The 14,369-nt window shown below is 51.5% G+C and overlaps 6 protein-coding genes across 6 annotated transcripts; 4 read left to right on the top strand and 2 right to left on the bottom strand.

Moving 5' to 3' along the window:
• Window positions 1-136: 136 nt before the first annotated feature.
• On the top strand, window positions 137-2,190 carry N7516_008116 (tetratricopeptide repeat protein; the record flags this gene model as incomplete). Its single annotated transcript, XM_057220836.1, has 3 exons — window positions 137-304; window positions 418-974; window positions 1,044-2,190. The coding sequence occupies 3 exons, from the start codon at window positions 137-139 to the stop codon at window positions 2,188-2,190; spliced, it is 1,872 nt and encodes a 623-aa protein (XP_057071108.1).
• A 755-nt stretch (window positions 2,191-2,945) lies between these two features.
• N7516_008117 (uncharacterized protein) lies at window positions 2,946-4,220 on the top strand (the record flags this gene model as incomplete). The annotated part of the gene is made up of 1 exon (XM_057220837.1): window positions 2,946-4,220. One exon carries the CDS (start codon window positions 2,946-2,948, stop codon window positions 4,218-4,220), a length of 1,275 nt encoding a protein of 424 aa, XP_057071109.1.
• Window positions 4,221-6,182: 1,962 nt separating this feature from the next.
• N7516_008118 (class I SAM-dependent methyltransferase) lies at window positions 6,183-7,777 on the bottom strand (the record flags this gene model as incomplete). The annotated part of the gene is made up of 3 exons (XM_057220838.1): window positions 6,183-6,392; window positions 6,451-7,421; window positions 7,474-7,777. The coding sequence occupies 3 exons, from the start codon at window positions 7,775-7,777 to the stop codon at window positions 6,183-6,185; spliced, it is 1,485 nt and encodes a 494-aa protein (XP_057071110.1).
• A 331-nt stretch (window positions 7,778-8,108) lies between these two features.
• Window positions 8,109-9,696, top strand: N7516_008119 (putative cysteine synthase; the record flags this gene model as incomplete). The annotated part of the gene is made up of 5 exons (XM_057220839.1): window positions 8,109-8,366; window positions 8,440-8,499; window positions 8,564-8,682; window positions 8,748-9,424; window positions 9,485-9,696. The coding sequence occupies 5 exons, from the start codon at window positions 8,109-8,111 to the stop codon at window positions 9,661-9,663; spliced, it is 1,293 nt and encodes a 430-aa protein (XP_057071111.1). The 3' UTR covers window positions 9,664-9,696.
• A 90-nt stretch (window positions 9,697-9,786) lies between these two features.
• N7516_008120 (Myb-like DNA-binding domain protein) lies at window positions 9,787-11,940 on the bottom strand (the record flags this gene model as incomplete). The annotated part of the gene is made up of 1 exon (XM_057220840.1): window positions 9,787-11,940. One exon carries the CDS (start codon window positions 11,938-11,940, stop codon window positions 9,787-9,789), a length of 2,154 nt encoding a protein of 717 aa, XP_057071112.1.
• Window positions 11,941-12,189: 249 nt separating this feature from the next.
• On the top strand, window positions 12,190-13,832 carry N7516_008121 (beclin 1; the record flags this gene model as incomplete). Its single annotated transcript, XM_057220841.1, has 2 exons — window positions 12,190-12,274; window positions 12,328-13,832. 2 exons carry the CDS (start codon window positions 12,190-12,192, stop codon window positions 13,830-13,832), a joined length of 1,590 nt encoding a protein of 529 aa, XP_057071113.1.
• Window positions 13,833-14,369: the final 537 nt, after the last annotated feature.

The raw sequence follows: 14,369 nt of genomic DNA on the forward strand, positions 1-14,369 counted from the left end.
AAAGCCCTTGAACCCCACGTCAGAGAGATCCGGGGATGCACCTTCACCTTTACATTGCCTTTGCTTCTCTTCAAATTTCCTTTTTGCATTAACACTCTACCATTTTACTTTACCTTTAACCCGTCACATTCCCACCATGTCGTTCCTCGGTGGCGCAGAATGCTCTACTGCGGGGAACCCTCTCTCACAATTCACAAAGCACGTCCAGGATGATAAATCACTACAGCGCGACCGGCTGGTCGGCCGGGGACCAGGCATGCAAGAAGGCATGCGCTCACAAAATATGATGGGCGGACAGGACCAGGTGAGCCAGACAGCCCATAACGAACTTCCCCCGCAAAGGAAACAGCAACGGAAACTAACCTCGGCGTCGGGAAACTCCTTATCAGATGATGGACGATTTTATGCAACAACCAGGACAGCAACTTAATGGCCCCCCCGCCGCAACCATTCGCAATGGAGCACATGCGTCGCGAGCTAGATAATTTCCAGACGGGGCCAGCCCGCGCTGGGTCGCCAGGGTGGGCCGGGGAGTTTGACTCAGGCGAGCAAGCGCGAATGGAAGCCGCGTTCCCGGGCCAGATGAACAACGGATCTGGGTTTAACCCTGCCGAGTTCGCTCGCTTTCAACAGCAGAACCATATGGGCATGCCGCAGACGTCGAGCCCTGCCGCCGCCACCGCATCGCCTATGATGGCGGGGTACCAGCGGCCGATGGCCATGGGTGGTGGTTATATGGGTGGTATGGGTGGTATGGGGATGATGCAGCCTATGATGGGTGGGCAGATGGGGATGCAGCAGGGGCCTGTGGAGGGGCAGACACAGGATAAGGGGAAGGGGCGGATGGTGGAGCTCGACGATGAGAACTGGGAGGCGCAGTTTGCTGAGATGGAGACTGCGACGGTTGGCAATGAGGCCCAGACGGACGAGGCGGCTAATGCGGCCATTGAGGCGGAACTGAATGATTTGGACAGGTCAGTGCCCTCCAATGACGCGTTTGAGTCTGTATGGCAACGGGTCCAGGCTGAGACCGCAACGAGCAGGAAACTTGCCGAGGAAGATAACTTTGAAGTCACCGATAACGTGCATGTTGGTGATCTCGGTGACTGGGATGGCTTTGATAGTCTGAACTCTCGCTTCCGGGATCCCCAGCTCGGCGACTATATGTTCGAGGAGGATAATGTCTACCAGGCTGTAGGCAATCCATTCGAAGAGGGAATGAAGGTCATGCGTGATGGCGGTAATCTGTCACTAGCAGCGCTGGCTTTTGAGGCTGCGGTTCAAAAGGACCCGCAGCATGTGCAAGCATGGACGATGCTGGGCTCTGCGCAGGCGCAGAACGAAAAGGAGTTGCCCGCTATCCGTGCGTTGGAACAAGCCCTGAAGGTCGACCCCGGGAATTTGAATGCATTGATGGGCTTGGCTGTCTCGTACACAAACGAGGGCTACGACTCAACCGCCTATCGTACACTCGAGCGTTGGCTGTCCCACAAGTATCCCACTATCATTGACCCGAAGGAAGTGTCCGGCGACTCAGACCTCGGCTTCACAGACCGACAACTCCTCCACGACCGCGTAACAGAATTATTCATCCAAGCAGCCCAGCTCTCCCCCTCAGGAGCCCAGATGGACCCCGACGTACAAGTCGGACTAGGTGTTCTTTTCTACTGCGCTGAGGAATACGAGAAGGCCGTTGACTGTTTCTCCGCCGCGCTAACCTCCACCGAGTCCGGTAGCACCAACCAACAGGAGCAGCTCCACCTCCTCTGGAACCGACTCGGCGCGACTCTCGCCAACTCCGGCCGCTCCGAAGAAGCCATCGAAGCCTACGAGCAAGCCCTCAACATCAACCCCAATTTTGTGCGCGCCCGCTACAATCTGGGTGTATCCTGCATCAACATCGGATGCTACCCAGAAGCCGCACAGCACCTACTAGGCGCGCTATCCATGCATCGCGTTGTGGAGCAGGAGGGCCGCGAGCGTGCGCGTGAGATCATCGGCGATGGTGTGCATCCTGATGGTCTGGATGACGAACGCCTCGAGCGTATGTTGCATATTAGCCAGAACCAGAGCACGAATCTGTATGACACGCTGCGTCGGGTGTTCAGCCAGATGGGCCGTCGTGACTTGGCTGACCAGGTTGTCGCCGGCATGGACGTTAACATCTTCCGGAAGGAGTTTGAATTCTAGGTTATTGTTGTTGATCTGTTATGTACATGCAAAGGTATTGGATATATCTTTCGAATTTCTGGCTGGCAAGGCCTGGTTGTGTTGTACCTACTTTTATCATTTTGATGGCTGCTTAGATGGGATGGGATCTACAAGCCATAGAGGAAAAAGCACTTCCTCATATATATGTTTTATGAACTCATTTCTTCCCCTCTAGTACCCAGGCTGTCTCTCCCACCTTCATGGACGAAAGGGAGTCGGATTCATCAACTCATCAACAACCTTCCATGTGGGAGAAACTAGGATCCGGAACACCGTTCATTTCAATGGTTGCAATTCGGTTATTTCAATTCTACTACGGGATTCCTATAACAATCGAGTAAATACGGTATTATAAGAAATCGGTATTGTCTAAAAGGATATTGGTTCATTTTGCCCGCAGTAATTCAGATCCACTCTCGCTTTATAAAAACCAATGTTGTAACCACAACATAGGTGTTAATTGAAGCCTGCCGATGGTTACTTAAAAGATGCCTGTAACTATACCTAGATTATAAGGTTAATAAAATCAATGCTTTAAAAAGGACGTAGGGACTTTCAAGGTAAACTGAATCTGAAGTGAATCTGAAGTGAATCTGAATTGAATTATATTGTAGAGGATCGAAAGGCGGTGAGATAATAACCCCCACAGGCAGTCATCTCTCATTTGTTCCTTCTCTGACTTTGACTCCACTTTATTCTCACTTGGACTCCACTTTCATCAGATCCTCACAATAATGGAGCGACGCAACCAAAGCAGCTCTACCATCTCATCCAACTTGCGTAAAGATATTGATCTCACGAATCAATTATCTGCCTTAGTTGATGCTGCACGAAATGAAGAACTCACGTCACACTTGCAGATTCATCCCACAACAGAACCTAGAGAAGTTTTGAGCCGTGTTTTATCACTAACTCCCGTTGTTTCTACACCCTCTTCGTCCGCATTTTTCAGCAACTCACAGCGGACAGCTTCTGTTGGGTTTCGCAGCATTGGCTTCGGCCAATGTGGGATAGTCTTCGAGCGGCCAGGCCGTGCATATGTAGTGAAAATCTCCCGTCCGTCATTTGAAGATGCCCTATGGGCAGATTTTCAAGCGCACTTGGCAGTGTACCAGTCCTTCACGAATCATCAGTCCGTTGAAGTACGGGTTCCAAAAATCTTTTCATATGTGCCAAAGACAAACGAACAGTGGTGGCACGCGCACCTTGATCTTTTTCATGGTTCTCACCCCTCCTTCCCTCTCCCGGCAATGGCGTTGATAACAGAACGCATACTTCCACTCCCAAAGCTGGCCCGACAAGCCCTGATAGAAGCGTACTGCCCTGCGCCGTCGCAACTCGCTGTAACTTCCCAAGACACCAACCGAGATTGTTTGGCCCGCATCTATCTTGGTCGTCGCCGGGGACCGAATGACCCACCACCACGCAATTTTACTCTGAGAAACTTTAATCTGTGTCTCGATCAAATGATCGAACTTAACCTGCCCATTCATTATTATGCCAAAGCCATGGGCCAGGCTCTGGCAATCATTCATTGGTCGGCAAATGTGGATGGTTACGATATTGAATTTGTGCTAGGAAGTGAAGGGGAGGCGTCCTATACTCAGGACATTTGTCGTTCGACCGGTCTCAGCCCAGAACAACTTGCAAGGCTTCCCCCTCACACGGACCTTGAAAGAATGATACAGGTCAATTCTCGACGTCGAACCACTCGTGTTTGGGTCCTCGATTTCAATTTATGCAACATATGGGAGGAAAGAATGGGGCTCGAAAGGCCGAATGATTTGATTGCTCACCTTGTGGAAGCATTTCTCGAAAACGACCCGTACTACCCTCGCCCATCGCGACACTCTGAACCTGAAAAGTCTCTCTGGTCTACGTTTAGCTCCTCATACAGCGACGCAGCGGCGAGTATACTGGAAGTGCCAGGAAAGGATCCCCGGCTCACTTTACTCCCGCAGAGGTTTTTAGATGCCTGTGCGCTACGACAGTCGCAAATTCCAGCTTAGTACCCGGAGGAGAGTATCGCTTGTTGCATCGAAATGTGTTCGCTCTATCATCATCGTTTAGACATTATTAACTGTGCTAGGATGCGAGTTGCAAGCCGTGAAGTTTTTCTTTTACCAGTTGAATTCCTTCCGTCAGATTTCGTAGTCTCTCTGTAGCTTAACATTCTTAACTCTTTAATCAACCTCACCATGCAATTCGACGTCCACAATGTAGACCTCTCCTAATACCTTCATATCAGTTTCGCCCTTTACTTTGAGAATGCGAACCTTCCCGTTTGGCTTGACATCGCTCATGTGACGGAATCGCTCCTTCCTCGTTAAGGCTGTCCAAATGTAGAGACGCCCTCATGACTTTCTCCTCTCTCTTTTGCTTCTCTCTCTTTCAGCGCAGCCACTATGGGACCCATGTGAGTAAAGTGCATCAGGGGTCTCATTCAACGTCATCTACTAATAAGAGAATCTTTAGGGCTATGAAAAAGCGTGTCAGGGATGATGAAGTTGAAGACGAGGACGGTTACCCCCAGCGATACAGGCCACCTTCCTTTTGCCAGGACTGTGGAGCGAGGTCACATCAGGGAATATGTCGTCCCACTTGTCATCGCTGCAATAGAAGACATACTGGGGTTTGCACGGCATTTTGCAGGAAGTGTGCGGATATCGGGCATTCGTGGCATCACTGCAGACTGTTCATCCCCGACCACATATGGCGAAAAGAACATTGTGGCTTACATACAACAATCCAAAATGTGAATATCACTGTGCCTGTGATTGATCCTACGCCAGCCATTACACCAAAATCTCTCAACGCAGCAATCCTCTCCCAGCTGGATATAGCCCTACATGGGCTCCGTCGCAAGGAAGGCATTCCTAACCATTCACGTGTCATGCTGAACAACGTTAATATAACGACCAACATCCTTGCTGCTGAGAGAACGGCCCCTCTTGCTTCCGATACCTCGCCTCGCTATTGCATAGAGTCCAACGCATTCCAACCGGACCGCGATCAAACATTTCCAATTACTAGATCCGCTCAAACGAAGCCCGCCTTCTCCCAGTCAGAATTTGCTCACTGGTGTTTTCTCAGCCTGTGTTTGGTCAAACTGCGTTTTCTCAGCCGGCATTCTACAAAACAACTCCGTCGACATGACTCCAACCTGGCCCCGCCACAGCCAGCTTTCTATGGATTGGGAATGTTGAGCTGCCCGCTTGTGCCAAGGTATAATTCATTTGAAAGGAATTGCACCAGGGAGGCTTATGAAAACGAGGTATATGTCTACGGTTTTGTATTACCACCATCCTGTTACGTGTATTCTTCAATGGATCGATGTTTGATTTACCCTCCTAGCATCTAACCATATCAATCCTTCTTTAGAGGCGACAAGAGCTTCACTGTCGCAACATCCATCAGCATTATGCGAAGTGCTGGTTTTCTTTTGACATCTTCTGTTTGATTGGAGGTTGACACCCATTTATCCATCATTTAGGGTTGTCTAGATTGACGACAACACCGCTTCAGGTAGCTATCGGCCCCCAGATTTCACCCTTAGGGTCAAGGATATTGCCGAACCCGCGAATAGCGTCTTTCAGATTCCACGGAACTAGGTGGTAAAGCTAAAGACTAGCATGTTGTTCATGCGTCAAGGGTCTGTTGAAAGTCAAGCGCAGTTCCAAGGCGTCTCTCAATTACCCCAATTACCTGGCAGACAAACATCATGCATCGAGTGATGAGGGCTTTGGGGACAGCCCTGATGCGGTGGCCATTGGAGATTGTAGTGCAGTTCGGAAAGTTCCTCAAACATCAAGGGAGTTCCCTCTAGTGACCTTTTGTCGGGTGGGTTAGACTCATTGCCACAGAAAGCGCGCTGTTGAAGCAAAACTATACATTCTCACATAAAGAAAGGAGCCCATATTATACGCAAAGCCGATAGGGGATGGTTAAATGATATTGACATAGATCTCTACCTACACAGTCATCAACATGCTGGCATTCTTATACCAGCTCAGCAGAGGATTCTCTCCATTCCGCGTCTCCGTATCCTCGATGTAAGCCCAACGGTGCACAAACTCCTCGTGGCTCGTGACCTGCGTCAGCTTCCCAGTAACAGCACGATACATATCCTCGACGACGTTGAAGTCCGTCGGGAAAAAGATATCGAAGTAGCCTTGGTGGACCTACAATAAAAGAAATTAGCCATGTTCAAAGTTCACATCGAAGAGAATATCCACTTACAAAAGGGGTCGACACCGGCACTGTCTGCCGCTGATACCGAGTCTGCACGACCGGCGCGTTGATCCCGGGCACAGCATCTGGCAGGGAACTGAAGTCACTCGAGACTAGACGGTGCGCTGGGAAGTACTGGTTCAGGACATCGAAGAACTGCATCAGTCGGGTGGGGATGTACTCCGGCAAGGAGTATTCCTTTTGGAAGGGCGCGGCGGAGCGGAGACCGCGGAGGAGTGGTGGGCCCAGCGGACTCGGGAAAGGACGGCGAGCGGCGGCTTGACGCACGCGCAGGAATCGAGCTGCGGCGGGATCTAGCTGGTTGTTGTAATACTCGTGGAACTCGCCGACAGAATCGATCAGCACACCACCCTGCTGCGGCATTTCGGTGCCTTGCTTGTAGCGGATGGTGTCATGGGCGAAGTTATCGAAAACTTCCAGAGCTAGGAAGAAACACGGGGAATGAACGTATGTGTCCCAGTCGAAGATTGACCGATTTACAATCTCGACCTTGTCTCGGTGTCCCTTGGCACTGAGCTTGTCGGTCAGGTTCTTGTACTGTAAATCTGCGAGCGCGGGTGAGATCTCAATGATCTTGAACTTGGTGCGCTGGTACACCTCGTAATCGGTGTCGCGGATAAAATCCAGAATGTTTAACATCATTGTGCCGTTTCCTGCTCCCATTTCGTAGATGATGAGGTCGTGGTATGGATATAGGGTCAGCTTGTAGTTTGACACCAAATACCGCGCAATTGTCTCGCCATAGTATGGTCGGAAGAGCTCCGTCGGTGTGTGCCATAGCTGCCGCGCGATATCTGGGTTCGTTGCATCAAGCTTGTCTTCGAACTCCGTGTACCGTTGACCAAGGAGTTCGTGGAACGCGGGTCCGTCTTCGATGCTGTTGAAGTCGAATGGCTCTCCGGGGCTGAAAATTGTCGCGTGTTTGGAAAAGTATCCGTAGTGTGGGTTGTAAAGGCTGTCTGGAAGCGCAATGTCAGAACTAGCCTCGCTTCATTTAGCCGCCGAACTCACCGTCGATGAACTCGCGCGTCAGCATCTTGACCTGTCGCGGCCGTTCACGGCGGTTACGTAGCTCCTTCGCTGTCACTGTTGGATATGTCCTATACTCCTCATCGATATTTCTGGGGTAGTCGCCTCGTTTTGTCCAGAGCTGGATATCATCGTGCACTTTGCGCTTGACATTGACAGGCGTGCGCCGCGTGAGGAATGATCGGGATTGTGGTCGAGCAAGTACGGAAGGCGACCGCCTTAGTGATCGACAAGCTGGATGGCGGAAGAGCTGTCGGAACAGCTGGGTAAGGACTGGCGAGTCCATTGTGATTGCAGAGCTAAGCTCAAGGTTGTTCCGGGGAGAAGGACGGCGTTTCTGGATAACCTTTTTGGCCTCAGGCAGGACACCACGTGCCTCAGGCAAAAGTCATTACCTTCAATTTCTTCGACAACTTTGGTGACTACATGTTTCTTGAAGTTGAAGACAGGTTGAATCAAGAGAATTCTTTGAATTGAATTCACTTTCAATATTTCTTTTCGTCGACGAAGTACAGGCTGACTGCTATCTTCCACCAAAAAAGCCTGGTGGTCCGAGCTTCATATCTCCCGTCTATGCACCAAACCTCAATCTTCAAGACATAAAACGGCATTGGAAGATGCCAGATCATTCAACGGCGTACATAGGCACGGCCTTTGTGACTGGCGTCTGCCTGGCACTCGCATATCAGGAAATCTCACGTCCCAGGCGCGAGGATAATGTGACAGAGCAAATATCTCCAACAAATGGCCTCATCGCCCGAGCTGGCCCACCCACTATTGTGGAAGGCATTGAAGGCTGCATTGGAAACACCCCTCTATTGCGGATCAAGTCACTATCAGATGAAACGGGATGTGAGATTCTAGGCAAGGCAGAGGTAAGTAGGCTGGGTACTTCGTATACCAACCACCTCAAAAAAAGAGCTAAGAATGCGCTAACAATGCCCGCAGTTTTTGAATGGCGCTGGTCAGAGTTCAAAAGACCGAGTTGCACTAAGCATGATTGAAATTGTATGCCAGAGCAACACCAAATTATTTTTACCTGCACTAGCCCAGCATCACTGACACCAACCAGGCAGAAGAACAGGGTATCCTGACACCCCATTCCGGCGACACAATCTACGAAGGAACTTCGGGATCAACCGGCATTTCACTAGCAACACTAGCCCGGGCGAAGGGCTACTTAGCACACATGTACGGATACGCCACCCTCTCCTTCCTACCCAATAGCCAAAACCACTAATGCACATGCAACCCAGCTGCCTGCCGTCGGACCAGGCAATTGAAAAATCCAACTTGCTGCTGAAACTCGGGGCAATCGTGGACCGGGTTCCGCCAGCACCCATAGTGGAGAAAGCCAACTTCGTGAATCGTGCACGAGCACTGGCAAAAATGCACACGGCCTCATCGGGCATCCCCTCTGCGTCAACGGATGAGCAATCCGATCTCCCCGCGGCAAACGAACGCATGACTCGTGGCAGGGGCTTTTTCGCCGACCAATTCGAGAACGAAGCTAATTGGCGCGCCCACTATGAAGGGACTGGTCCAGAGCTGTATGCACAGTGTGGGGGCCGGATTGATGCGTTTGTAGCGGGCGCTGGCACCGGTGGGACCATTTCGGGCGTCGCAAGGTTCTTGAAGCCGTTACTGCCTAGACTTACGGTTGTGCTGGCTGACCCGCAGGGAAGTGGGCTTTTTAATCGAGTCGTCTACGGGGTTATGTTTGATGTTAAGGAAAGGGAGGGCACGAGGCGGCGGAGGCAGGTTGATACTATTGTTGAGGGGATTGGTATTAACCGTGTCACGGCGAATTTCGAGGCTGGGAAGGAGATGATTGATGATGCAGTGCGTGTTACTGATGCACAGGCTTTGGCTATGGCTAGGTGGCTTGTGGAGAAGGATGGGATCTTTATTGGGAGTAGTAGTGCTGTGAATTGTGGGTTTATTAACTCTCTGACTAGTGCATTTGATGCGTTTCACTAATATATGGATTTAGGTATCGCCGCTGTCAAGACAGCAAGGAAGCTTGGCCCTGGTCATCGGATTGTAACGGTACTTTCGGACTCTGGCTCACGGCATCTGTCTCGATTCTGGGCCAAGGCTGGAGATGTGGGTGGCGCTGTTGATACCAAGCTTGAGGATGTTATGAATGCACGGGACGAAGACTTTCAATAAATATATTAATTGAAGATGGTATGAATGTCATGGATATGGTTATGGTTATGGATGTGGATAGATTTATCGATCATCGATCACTGGCCCCCTATTAGTATAACTGATTGCACCCAATCAGCATGTTCAGGAGTTTATAAAAATGCCCAAGAAGCCATTGGGAGCAGACGCCTTACTGTCGGTTGTCCCGGTCACCTCTTGGATTTCGAGCTGCTCCAGTTCTTCCTGGGCAGTGCCCTCGGACGCAGCATCGCTATCTCCTGCCTCCTCTTCGACTTCCTCCAAGACTGCATCAGATTCCGACTCGTCCTTTATCTCGTCGTCCTGCAAATCTTCTTCCGAGTCTTCATCTTCCGGCTCCGCGTGTTCCTCCACGCTGTCGATAATTGAAGAGGTAAAGCCCTCACCAACAAAAGCACGTAGCAGTTCAAACTCCACCTCATGTCGTGATCGGCCCTTAAATCGACTTTGTATCTGGCCCCAGGTAAGATCCGATTGGGTGCTGAGTCGGGCCAGAGCTTCTAATTCAGGCTGCGACCAGGCGGCGGAAAGTGGAGGCGGATTGGTGAGGCGGCGGGTCCAGTGATTGTAGAACCAGTGCCAGACGGTCTGGTATTCACGACCTGGTAACATGTACATCACATCACTAGCCTTCTTTTCTTGTTTGTACATCATGCACACGATCAGCTTTGCTTCATCGGGGGTGATGGGTCGCCTTTTGCTTGGGGTGCTTTCCATGGGCTGCGGGGATGATGCTTGGGTACTGGCCGTGGCCGTGGCCTTGGGGGTCAAATCGCCTTCCGCCATAAAATGGAATGGCACTTTGGTTTTGTATTCTGCGCTAGCCACTTCGTTTTCTCGATCACTTGGCCTGTGAGCCACTTGGACTTGCTCTTCGGGCACTCCGTCTTCTTGGTGGTTCAGTTCGGAGCCCCCATCCCCAAGGCGTGTTTCGGGCACTCCATCTATCTGCTTGCTCGATTCGTGGTCCCCTTTTTCGAGGTGTGCTTTTTCGAGGTGTGTGTGCGCCGCTTGATCGTCATGGTCACTTGGTTCATAGCCTCCTTCTTGGCCATCGCCTTGGTCGTCCACTTGATCATCCACTTGGTCATCCACTTGGTCATCCACTTGGTCATCCACTTGGTCATCCACTTGGTCATCGCCTTGGTCATCGCCTTGGTCATCGCCTTGGTCATCGCCTTGGTCATCGCCTTGGTCATCGCCTTGGTCATCCACTTCGTCATCCACTTGATCGTCAACTCGATCGTTAACTTCGACGACAACAGCTGGCTGTTTCGAAGGCGTAGATGGCCCATCATTCTCTTTAGTCGGAATGTGCCGCTTCCCACGAATAATTTTCATTTTGGATGGTGTCGGTGATGGTTCGTAGTCCTGCAAAGGGTCATCCGACTCATTCCCATCAGGCACAGCCGCAAAAGACCAGTCGTGTGTAACAGGGCTAGAATGGTATTTGCGCTTCGCGGCTGGTCGACGCTTACTCGGCGTAGCCTTCGGTTTCGTTTCTGTACGTGGTCTGCCGGGTTTGCCTACAGCCCAGACAGAGCCGCTCCCTGGTGGGGACGTAGACCTGACAGGTGGAGAGAAGCCCACGTTTGATTTGCGGGTTTCAGTGGTGGGTGTTGAAAAGGATGGGGGCAAGTCCGGGACTGCCCAGATTGGATCTTGCGGTTTGGAAGTGTGGATTTGGTTTGTGGGATGGGAGACATGTTCTTCCTTGGTCGTGGGACTGAGGCCTGCAGTCCCTGATGCCTTAAATGTAAACACGAAATCCAAAGAGGTATCCATGTCTGTCTGTAGCTGTTTCGATGGCGATTCTTCGCGTGGAGCATCTGAAGAACGAGCACCGGGAGAGGAGGCCATAGAAAAGAATTCATCCTCCTCTCCCTTCGTGGTATTGTCATCGTCTGCATCAGAATCTTCCGGCCCATCCAGGTCAGCCTGCGGGAGCCATGATCGTGGCTGGCCACCAGCGTCTTGCTCGCCTCGCATGCCCAAGATATGCCCATTGTCTACCACTATATCTCCAGTCTGCAGGTCGATCTCATCACCAACGTCGGAGAAGTCCTGGCTATATTTCGCGAAAATGCCTTCGAAGAGAGACTTCAGTCGCGAGTCATTTTGTGCGCGCGCGGCTGGGAGATCAAACTCTGCGGGGACGTCTTCGTCGTCTTCGGGGGTATATGATAGACATGGCCTCTTCGCTGGTCGTTCCATATTGTCCTGCATGGAGTCGTCCATGCTACCATCCGGGCTGCCCATGGTAGCGGATAAGAATCGGCGCGTGCCTTAGAAATGATCGAACGTTGAGCGCGTAATAAAATAACGCATAATTAGATTTGGCAACAATCTATTGATTGTCAAAGTAAAGTGTCAAAAATGTAGTGTGTAGGCGCAAGCGCGAGCCAAATATGCGGCAAAGCAAAAACAAACTGAAATGACGTTCCCCCGAAGCTCCCTGGGAGCTCCCCGACTTCCACTCCCCACACTCTCCCGGATGAATTAACAACCATGCATTGCCAGAAATGTCGCACGCCGCTGAAGCTGGATGGCTCGGTAGAGTCACTCAACCCAGCTGCCTTTGACTTATTATCCAGTAAGTTTACACAGAGCGATCGTTCCGATCCCGCTAATCAAACTGCGGTCTAGACTCCACAGGCAAGACGCTGTCAGATACTGGAGCTGTCTCCTCATCAGCGCGATCGTCCTATCCACCCGAACACCGCGACAAGTATGACCAGGCCTCTAGAAATGCTACATCGCCAGTTTATAGACGGTCTATCCCCGCCCCGCGTGCAGGAAGCCAGCACCACCCGCCCGCAATACCCCGAGCCGATAGCGGCAATATGTCATTCGTGATGCTCACTGAGTCTCAAGTTGCGCCACCACCAACAGTCGGTGAAAGTAACTCTGCTGCTCGAAGCAAGCGAAATCATACACAAGCGCAACTGGGGGGCCAGGAGGATAGGTCATTCGTTGATCAAGTGGAGAAAACGACACGGCTGTTTGAGGTAGTCTCGGCGCGCTCTGATATCGACCATCCTATTTGCGTGGAATGCACCGAGCTACTAGTGGAAGGATTACAAAAACGCTTGACTGGGTCTACGAAGGAGCGAGATGCATACATCTCATTTCTTCGAAACCTGAATGGGTCCATCCCGACCGAGGAGGACCTGCAGGCAGCACAAAAATCGTTGGATGAGAGCCTGCAAGCGGAACGGGCCGCATTTGCAGAGCTGCAGGCCTTTGAGGAAGAAAAGGCTGCTCTGGATGCAGAGATTGCCGGGTTGGAAATCGAATCGCGACGCCTGGATGCAGACGAGGAGAGCTTTTGGCGGTCGCGCAATGCGTTTGCCTTGACGCTCACTGAGTTTCAAAGCGAACGGGATGCGCTCAATATGCGTTATGACCATGACTCCCAGCAGCTTGAGAGACTGCAACGGACGAATGTCTACAACGACGCGTTTTGCATTGGTCATGATGGATATTTCGGTACTATCAATGGACTACGGCTGGGCCGGCTGGCCAATCCTTCTGTTGACTGGCCTGAAATTAATGCTGCATGGGGACAAACAGCTCTACTTCTGGCCACGATGGCCGAGAAACTCGGATTCCAATTCCAGGGGTATCGTCTCAAACCACTAGGGTCTAATTCGCGGATTGACAAGATTGAATATCCCATGCAGCCATCCGGTCAGCCGGTCGAGGGAGCTGCACCTAAAGTGACCCAACTAGATCTGTTTTCGTCCGGGGATCTCCCGCTCAACCTTCCTTGGCTCCACCGTCGCTTTGATTCGGGCATGGTGGGGTTCCTTGAGTGTCTCCGCCAGCTGGGGAAGTTTGTTGAAAAGACGCCAGCACCAGTTATATCTCCCCGTCGTGGCCAGACCGGTGCCACCGCACCGGGGCTAAAGCTGCCCTATGAGATTAAGCGGGACCGTATTGGCGATGCCAGCATCAAGTTGGGCTTCAACCAGAATGATGAGACATGGACTCGAGCCTGCAAGTACACGCTCACTTGCTGCAAGTTTCTCCTTGCGCATGCCAGCAATCTCGCTAGCACGGGGTCTAACAACTCAGCTGCTGTCGCGGCGGCAGCCGTAGCAGCTGCCGACCAAGCCCGACAAGCAACAGCCCCGAGGAATAAACCCTGAAACATATCCCGGGGGAATTTATTTTTTTCTAAAACAGCAAAAGGTGAGGCTGCACAGGATTCCAATCCCAGGCATGTGGTCGCAAAATCGCGCAGATGGATGAAATTAAAGACCTGCACAGTGCGTCAGTTTCGTACTTTGTCGATAAGCTCTAAGCAACACGATGTACATCGATGTACATTATAGGGGAGGGGTGGCAATGACGTGCCACTGGGATGTTTCAAGGCTGAGCCCCCTCTCCTCGTCTTATTGGCCTGTCACAACAGAACTGGAATGACGAAGCGGCCCAATCCCCTGACATATGTCGGCTGAGTGTAGGACTGGCGCGTGGGCCGGGAACAGACCTCCCCCACTATCTTTCTCTCTCTCTCTCTCTCCATAACTCCCTCATTATCTATGAGCGCGGGAGAGGGAAACTGCCTCCGATGTGTGCATTCGTACGCCCATTTCCAGTCTGGGCACTACATCCTAGTACCTGCATGCGATCCGAGCCGGTGAACGATGGTCTGTGGACCTATGAGGGTGTCGACGGCAGAT

Source organism: Penicillium verrucosum (assembly GCF_028828655.1).
Source record: "Penicillium verrucosum strain IBT 35672 chromosome Unknown utg000003l_segment0_segment0, whole genome shotgun sequence".
In the NCBI taxonomy this organism is placed as follows: domain Eukaryota; kingdom Fungi; phylum Ascomycota; class Eurotiomycetes; order Eurotiales; family Aspergillaceae; genus Penicillium; species Penicillium verrucosum.